Source organism: Gracilinanus agilis, chromosome 1, assembly GCF_016433145.1.
Source record: "Gracilinanus agilis isolate LMUSP501 chromosome 1, AgileGrace, whole genome shotgun sequence".
NCBI lineage: Eukaryota > Metazoa > Chordata > Mammalia > Didelphimorphia > Didelphidae > Gracilinanus > Gracilinanus agilis.
The window spans coordinates 582924394-582933863 of record NC_058130.1 but is presented as its reverse complement, the minus strand read 5'-3'; the positions used below and the strand labels follow the sequence as shown (position 1 = coordinate 582933863).

The 9470-nt window shown below is 33.5% G+C and overlaps 1 protein-coding gene across 1 annotated transcript in view; it reads right to left on the bottom strand.

Annotated features, from left to right (window-relative positions):
• Window positions 1–9470, bottom strand: part of ZNF236 (zinc finger protein 236) — a 214280-nt gene that overhangs the window by 164893 nt on the left and 39917 nt on the right. The window contains exon 5 of the mRNA XM_044683430.1: window positions 5387–5559. Coding sequence (XP_044539365.1) covers window positions 5387–5559 — 173 coding nt within the window. The remainder of the gene's footprint in view (window positions 1–5386; window positions 5560–9470) is intronic.

The window sequence follows — 9470 nt, the reverse complement described above, 5'->3', positions numbered from 1 at the left end:
TGTGAACTGATCCAGCCATTCTGGCTGGCAATTTGGAATCATGCTCAAAGGGCTATAAAAGAATGCCTGCCCTTTGATCCAGCCATACCATTGCTGGGTTTGTACCCCAAAGAGATCATAGATAAACAGACTTGTACGAAAATATTCATAGCTGCGCTTTTTGTGGTGGCAACAAACTGGAAAAGGAGTGTATGCCCTTCAATTGGGGAATGGCTGAACAAACTGTGGTATATGCGGATGATGGAATACTATTGTGCTAAAAGGAATAACAAACTGGAGAAGTTCCAGGCGAACTGGAGAGACCTCCAGGAACTGATGCAGAGCTAAAGAAGCAGAGCCAGAAGAACATTGTACACAGAGACTGATATACTGTGGTAAAATCGAATGTAATGGGCTTCTGTACCAGCAACAATGCAATGACCCAGGACAGCTCTGAGGGATTTATGGTAAAGATGCTACCCACATTCAGAGGAAGGACTGCAGGAGAGGAAACACATAAGAAAAGCAACTGCTTGAACATATGGGTCGGGGTGGACATGATTGGGGATGTGGACTCAAAACTACCACACCAATGCAACCACCAACAATTTGGAAATTGGTCTTGATCAAGGACACATGACAAAACCAGTGGAAATGTGCGTCGGCCATGGGTGGGGGGAGTGTGGGGGGGTGAAGGGGAAAGTAGGAGCATGAATCATGTAACCATGTTAAAAATGATTATTAATAAATGTTAAAAAAAAAGAAATACTATATGCATATGTACATGTGAAATATATAAACTAAATACAATTTGGGGGTAGAGACAATAGTAGAAGTATTATGTAAACTTTATAGTGAAACTCCTAGTGAAAATTAAAAAAATACTCTTTTGGCTCCTTTATCTCTTCTCAAAGTTCAGTTCCTTTGCAATTTGGCTTCCAATTTCTTCAGTCAAATAAAATTGCTCTCTCGAAAAATCAAACTAAGTTTCTTAATCTTAAAAAAAAAATTTTAACCTCTCTGCTGTATACATTGTCAATGACTACCCTCTTTCCTTGAATATTCTCTACTCTAGGTTTTTGTGTCACTGCTGTCAGTTCTCCTACCTATCTTGTCTGTTCTTTTTTCTCAATCTCCTTTACTGGATGGATCATCATTCATGCCTCACTCTCTAATTTGGGTAAATTCCCAAACTTAATCCTGGGCCCCTTCTGATTCTCCATTCTCCTTTGTCAACCTCATCAAGTCCCATTGATTTAATTATCTTCTCTGCCAATGATTATAAAATCTGTCTCAGTAATCTCCCTACTGAGCTCCAGCAGACTAAGTGAAATGTCTATTTTAAACAGAATGTTCAGTAGGTAACTCAAACTCAATGTGTCCAAAACAGGATTCATTATCTTTCTTCAAAACCATCCTCCTTCCAAACTTCCCTATTTCTTACAAGTGTATATATTAGAACATATCTGGTCAGCAACATGTAAAAACTTAAAAGTCCCCTTAATAACTCATATCTAAGCAGTAACAAAGTTAATTCATCCTCCAGAATATCTCTCACATTTAAACTTTTTCTTTTACTCCCATATCTACCACCCTGATTAAGACCCTCATTATCTCTCACCAGGACTATTACATTAACCTTCATGTTAGGTTGCCTGCTTTAAGTTTCTTTCTTTTCCAGACCACATTCCAAATACCTGCCAAAGTGATTTTTCCTAAAAATTATGTCAAAGCACATCACTCCCCTCTCCTTAGTAAACTTCAAAGGCTCCTTAATGCCACTAAGATCAAGTATAAACCACTCTATTTTGCATTTAAAGCTTCTGATCTCTTTCCATATCATATACTTATTTCCCTTTATACATACTTCAGGCCAACCAAACAAAACTTCTTATCATTTCTTGCACATCATCCTCTCCATGCTTTTGTACAAATTATCCCCCATACCAATAATGCACTCCCTTCTCACCTCTTCTTCTTAGAATCACTGATTTCCTTTAAAGCTTGCCTCAATTTCACTCTTTACTTTCTAATAAGAATCCTTTCTTGATTCCTCTAGCTATTAATCCTTTCTCCACCAAAATTACCTTATATTTATTTGGGACATACATATACATGATTTTTTTGAAAGAACTATTTCATTCTTGTTGTCTTATCCCCAGTACCTAAAACAATATGGCACACAGTTTACATTCAAGAAATGCTTGTGATTGATTTTTCTATCCCATGACTAGTTGCTATGACTTACAAAAACATACAACTGACAGAAACTTAGTAACTATAGCTCCATTATCTCATTAACTTTATACTCTTACACATATTCTCCTTCTAATTTTACTATTTCTTTCTAGAGCAACAAACCCCATTTGTAATCCAGATCCACAGCCTCAGAGTGATTAATAACTCTTTCTTCTTCTTCACCCCAGTAGGCCAATCAGTTGCCAAATCTCAATCCTCCCTCTAGAGCAGCTGCACTTTTGACCTGGCTGTCTCTCCAAACCTGAAATGCACCCACATTCCCTCTTCATCTCTACCTTCTGGAATCTCTAGCTCCATTCAAGGTTCAATTCAAGTGCAATACAAGCAAACCTTATTTTATTATGCTTCATCTTTTGTGCCTTACAAATAGTGCATTTTTTTCCCCACAAATTGAAAGTTTGTGGAAACCCTTCAATGAATAAGTATGTCATCACCATTTTTTCTACAGCATGTGCTCACAACAGGTCTGTGTTACATTTTGGCAATTCTAGCACTATTTCAACCTTTTTTGTTATTTTTATATCTTTTTTAGTCATCTATGATCACTGATCTTTGATGTTATTAATATAATTGTTTTAGAGCACCACAAACCATGCCCATAAAAGACAGTGAACTTAATCAATAAATGTTTTGTGTGTTCTAACTGCTCTATCAACCATCTTTCCACATACTTTCCTATCTCCTGAAACACAATACTAAAGAATATTACATAAACTCAGTTGATAAGGTAGCAACAGGGTTTAAGAGGATTGACTCCAATTTTGAAAGAAGCACTATCGTGGGTAAAATGCCATCAAACTTCATATGCTACAGAGAAATCTTTTGTGAAAGGAAGAATCAATCCATGTGGCAAATTTCACTATTGTTTTAAAAAATTGTCACAGCCACCCTAACTTTCAGTGACCCAACCTCATCAGTCAGCAGCCATCAACATCAAGACAAGCCTTTGCTGCAGCAAAAAGATTACAATTTACCGAAGGCTCAGATGATGGTTAGCATTTTTTAGCAAGAGCATATTTTTAAACTAAGATGAAACAAAATACTACTGCACACTTAACAGGTGACAGTATAATGTAAACATAATTTTTATATTCATTGAGAAATCAAAAAATTTACGTGACTCACTTTATTGCGGTAATCTAAAACCAAACCCAAATCTCCAGAATAGGCCTGTATCTGTTAAGGCCCATTGTTGGTTCCACTCCGTCATTAGCATTCCCTAACACCATTTTCCTCAAATTACATATTTATTTTATAAGTATTTATCTGCATATACGTTGTCATTAAAAAATAGAAGCTTCTTGAAGGCAGGAAAAGTTTTCATATTTGTCATTGTATCCCCAGAATCTTGCACAGTCCCTGGCACATAGTAGGCACCTTAACAAATGACTGTTAAATTGCTTTTCATTTAATTTTTTATTTTAGTTATTTGGTCAGTCTTATCCTTCCTGGATTTTTATACTCCTCTGAGATTTTTTAACTTCTTTGAAAGTTTCAAGGAATTCTCTTTCTCAGAGCTCCAGCTCAAAGCTTTACTAAAAAAACACTTGTAAGGGGCAGCTGGGTAACTCAGTGGATTGAGAGTCAGGCCTAGAGACAGGAGGTCCTAGGTTCAAATCTGGCCTCAGACACTTCCTAGCTGTGTGATCCAGGGCAAGTCACTTAACCCCCATTGCCCACCCTTACCACTCTTCTGCCTTGGAGCCAATACACAGTATTGGCTCCAAGACAGAAGGTAAGGGTTTTAAAAAAAAATTTTTTTTAATTAAAAAAAAACACTTGTAAATTGAATAAACATTTTGATCCTTTTCAAGAAAGTTACAATCTTGGATTAAAAGACTAGTACATTAAAAAAGAGAATATTAACTTTTGTAATGCAGATTATATATCCTAAAGAAGGATCAGAGGCTTTTATCACTGGCTCTCTTAAACTGGTTACTTTTTGCTAATTAAATTTTTAATCAAACCTCATGGATGTTAAAGCCATTTTTGTCCTTGAAAAGTTTTGAGGAAAGATGGTATTTGTCCTACTTGATTTATTCTGATACATTTTTGAGACTTCTATCAAAGTATAATAGAATAATTTAACTAAGTAAAAAATTTCATTAATCAATTAAATTATGGATTAATGTTAAAATACACTTAAAAAATAATACATCTTTAAAAGGATAGCACAATTCCAATTTCGAAAAAAGGGGCATCAAAAGGCAGATTTCATGGTGAATCAAAGAGAGTTGTATGGTAGTCATAACACCAATGCTAGCTCTAGGTATATGATGGTGGACAAGGTTAGGTAGGCTTCCATTTTTTTTGTGTGATTAAAGAGGATTGAATTAACTGATTTCAAAGTTTCATTCTAATTTGGACAGTCCATGCATCTTCAACAATGCTAAAAACTGCTCAGGTAAAAAACAAATATCTTTCATATTTTCTACTAAGTAGAATATGTCAATGACTATAATCAAATAAAAGGATAACTTGACTATAATTAAGAACCAAAAAGCTACTTCAAATACCTTAGAATATTATAAAAGCGAGTTTTTGCATTCAGTTAAGCAGACTAACATGACTGAAATAGTAAACATTCATCCAAAAAAAAAAGAAAACCTGAAAAAAGTACTATGGAATCAGTATTAAGTTTTAAACAACTGCCTAATCACATATTTAATTCATTGATCAGAAAGCAGATATGTCTAATTATATAATAGGTACCAAATAAAACACAAGTCCAATTGATAAATGAAAGGATTCATTGATATTTATAACATCACAATTATAATGTATATGTTTTGTTACTCTTCCTAATTTTGTTTTCCCTTTTCACTTTTTAGATCAATATTTTAACCTTATCAAGCAACTTGAGAAGATTCTTCAGTCCTACCTAGATATAATTGTTTCCATTAACAAAGGTAACATTTATTTTTCAAATATTTATAAATACCAGAGTTGAAATAAAATCCTGAAATATTTCTTCCATGTAGCTTATTAATTCAATGTTTTGAATAAATAAGTGAAAGATAAAAATGATAATTCCAAATATAAAATTTATAGACTACTGAATAACTCCAAATATACATTTTAAAAAAAGAAAGGTGAGCATACAAGAAAGAGTCCACTTGAATACTATATCACTCACTATTAAACTTACCTCTGAATGAACTCTCTGTATATGTGACTGAAGATTTCCTTTCTGAGAAAAGGCTGCAGGACAAAAGGCACAAGCATGGGGTTTTTCACCAGTATGTTTAATCATATGGGTCTGCAATGCCCCCTTCTGGTTAAAAGCTTTTCCACATTCACTACATTTAAATGGTCTTTCACCTAAAATGAAAACGTTAACAAAAACAAAATCCTGTAATTGTGAAAGCACAAGTCACCACAGCATACCTAAAGGAGGAAAATGTCCAAGTTACCAAAAGTATTCTAGGGTTTCTCTCAATAGTAGGGAATAAATGACATTTAGGACTAACCACTTAATAATGGGTAATTATTAACAGCTTTCAATCACCTGAGTATTAGCTTCCTTTCTTTCTGTTTGTTTGCTTAAGGACTAGCAAAATACCTAACACATAGTAAGCTCTTAATAAATATTTGCTGTTTAAGAAAATAAGAGTAATTATATTTCTCTGTTCTGTGCAATTTTTTTATATCACCTCTGGAACAAATGAATTTTTAAAAAGAACTATAATGTCCATTCATCTATGAGCTGCTCATTTGGGAGAAATTTCCTAACTGCCAACACAATAAAGTCAAAATCCTTGTCTCGACATTTAAGGCTCTCTATCCTCTGACACTAACCTAGGTAGTTTCTAGCCTTTCCATCACCCTGCTAATTCTCACCTACTCCCTGCTATAGCAAAATCATAGTGTCTTGAAATGTCTCTTGATTTTCTACTTTTATGACTTTGTTAATGTCATTCCAATGGTCTTGAATGTTTTTCATACCCAAATTCCAAACCCTTTAACTATATAATAAAATCATTCCTCCTACTCTAAAACTTAGCTAAAGTATTCCCCCACAACCAGAGGCCACTTTTCTATGCTTGCAACTCTCCTAGCATTTTGTACTTACCTTTTATTATTATTTAGTTTCAGTAATTTATCTTAATCCCCTATTAGAATAGAATGTAAACTTTTTTTTTTTTTAAAAGAACCCTTACCTTCAGTCTTGGAGTCAATACTGTGTATTGGCTCCTAGGCAGAGGAGTGGTAAGGGTAGGCAATGGGGGTCAAGTGACTTGCCCAGGGTCACAGAGCTGGGAAGTGTCTGAGGCCAGATTTGAAGAATGTAAACTTTTTAAGGGCAGACTATCTTTCTTTTGCATCTCACTTAACATTTAACATAGACTAATAAATGATTGGTGAATATAATATATAAACTTATTTGAGAAATAATATCATCTATACATGTTATCTGTCAAGAGTCAAAACAATATTCAAAATATCATAGACATTTTCTCTACAAATGTTTTGATATTTCTCATGTTTCATTTTATCACACATAGTTATCAAAGTAACTATGAATGAAATGTCAGCACTTAAAATTTTTAAATTGTTCTATATTAAATAATGCAAAAGACAAGGCTTCTTGAAGAATATGCCCCACACTGAAATGTGAATTCACCCACAACTGCTTTATCTTGGACAAGTCATTTAATTTCTCAAACAAAGCATACAGGTAGGGTTTGGACAAGATCTTCTCCAAGGTCTCTTAGAGCTTTACAATTCATTATAGTATTCTAAAAGGCGCCAAAGATTAGCAAACTAAGGTTGTTATGGTTAAAAAAGGTTTTTTCCTTATGGGCACAAAATGAATAAAGAATAATGTTAGATAAAGGTTCTAAGAGGTTTCTTTATTTTAAATTAAGTCATCACAAAAAGTAAGGATAAAGAATACTCTACAGAAGTCAGTCTTTTTATCTTTAGGCCAGACATTGTACTAAGCCCTGGAAATACAAAGAAATGCAAAAGCCAATTCTCATTCTCAAGAAACTCAAATAGGGCAGACAAAATACAAACTGCTACATACAAACTATATATAGATAATTAGAGATAATCAATAGAAGAAAGACACTTAAATTAAGAAATTGGGGAAATTTTCCTTAAAAAGATAAAATTCAAGGAAGCCAAGAAAACCAAAAGGCTGAGATGAAGGAGATAAGAGACTTTCAGGCATGAAGGGCAGTCAGTGAAAATGCCTGAGGTGGAGTGTCCTCTTTAAGAATAGCAAGAAAGCCAGTGTGATTAGATCACAAACAATGTTGGGGGAAATAAGGTATAAGAAGACTGGAGAGGTTTTGCCGGTGATGCTAGTGAGGATGTGGAGCATAAGATATGAGTCAAATTATGAAAGGCTTTAAAGGTCAAACAGAAAGCTGATCAATATATTGTGTAGTCAGCTAAAAAAATATGGGGAGAAAATTTTAATGACCAAATTTAATTTCCAAAATGGAAATCCTAAAAATAAAACTGAAAGGGAAAAAATGAAATAAAGCTAGGATATAGTTTTATGGAAGACATTTTTTTAGTTAATTATTTTTTTAAAACCCTTACCTTTTGCCTTAGTTGTTTCTAAGGCAGAAGAGTGGTAAGGGCTATGCAATGGAGGTTAAGTGACTTGCCCAGGGTCATACAGATAGGAAGTGTCTGAGGCCAAATTTGAACCTAGGATCTCCTGTCTTTAAGCCTGTTTCTCAATCCACAGAGCCTCCCAGCTAACCCAGGTAGTAGCACTATTAACAGACATCTTAAAGAGAATTTCTTTTTTTAACATTCAACATTTTAAAAGTAATATTCATAATCAATCCACTGAGCCACCTAGCTGCCTCCCCTGAAATTTTTAAATAGGAGCAGATAGGTGGCTTATCACAACCCCAATTGCCTAGCCTTTACCACTCCTCTGCCCTAGAATCACTTAGTAGCAATTCTAAAATAGAAGGCAAGATTAAAAAAAAAAACAAAAAAAACATAGGCACCTACTTGAATAACTACCTGTAGCTAAAAGTATAAGGCCAATCAAAGGTCAGAAACCAAAAGAAATCTTAGTATTAATTCTAAGACAAAATGTAAAGTTTTTAAAGTAATTTTTAAAATCATTTAAAATAGATAAACCACCAGTTATTTTATTTCTAAAAGAAGAAAACTAAATGACCAGTATCAAAAATGAAAAGGGCAAATGTGCTACTGATGATGATGAATTAAAGCATTTATTAGAAGCTTTCATTTAATTAAATTCATTTAATTTCATTTAATTAAATAAAATTTAATTTAATTAATTTAATAAATTAAATTTTCATTTAATTTAATTAATTAAGCTGACAATCTAAATGAACTGGCTGACTTATAAAAATTTTAATTGTCCAGATTAACAGAAAATAGAATACACAAATAATCCTACCTAAGAAATAGAAATTAAAGAAGCAATGAGCTCCTAAGTTTTATCCAAGTTTAAAAGTTAATGGTGTTTCAGTAAAAAAAAAAATGAGTAGCTTTTCAAAAAAAATTAGACCATTGGATACTTTTGAATTTACTGACCTTTCCTAAATGATTCAAAAGGTACTTCATGATCCTCTATAAATTTTTTTTAGAATATCTATGAAGAATATAACAATATGTGATGTCCTCAATAAAAACTAGAAGCTCGACCAACTCAAATTTGTCCAAACATTTCAAAATACTATTCACTCTTCAATGAATACGATATAAATAAATATGATGATATACAAATATGCTATTATACTAAAAGGTAAAAGACAAGAGTCATTTTTCTTACTACTAAGAAAACCAGATGGTTGGTGAAAAAATCTTAGGAGTCAGGTCAAATGGTAATGTTAAATATTTTAAAACTTCAAAACATGAAGTCAAAAGTGTATGATTATAAACTTGTGAGGCAGCCTCAGTGGATAGACAGCCAGGCCTGCAGACAGAAGGTCCTGGGTTCAAAGGCAAATCACTTAACCCTCACTGGCTAGCCCTTACTGCTCTTCTGTCTAGGAACTGAAACTCAGTTTTGATTCTAGGACAGAAGGTAATGGTTTTAGAAAAATGTAAAAATAAAAATAAATCTAGGTTTCTTAGGCTTCTTCCAAATAGCTTATTCTACTTTCAATGACTCTCAATTGATAGCTCTCGATGCCTAGAATCCACTCTCTCCTTAGCACTACTTTGCAGAATTTCTATTCTTCTTTCAAGTCACAACTCAAGCACCAGAATCTATGTGAAGCACTTGCTGA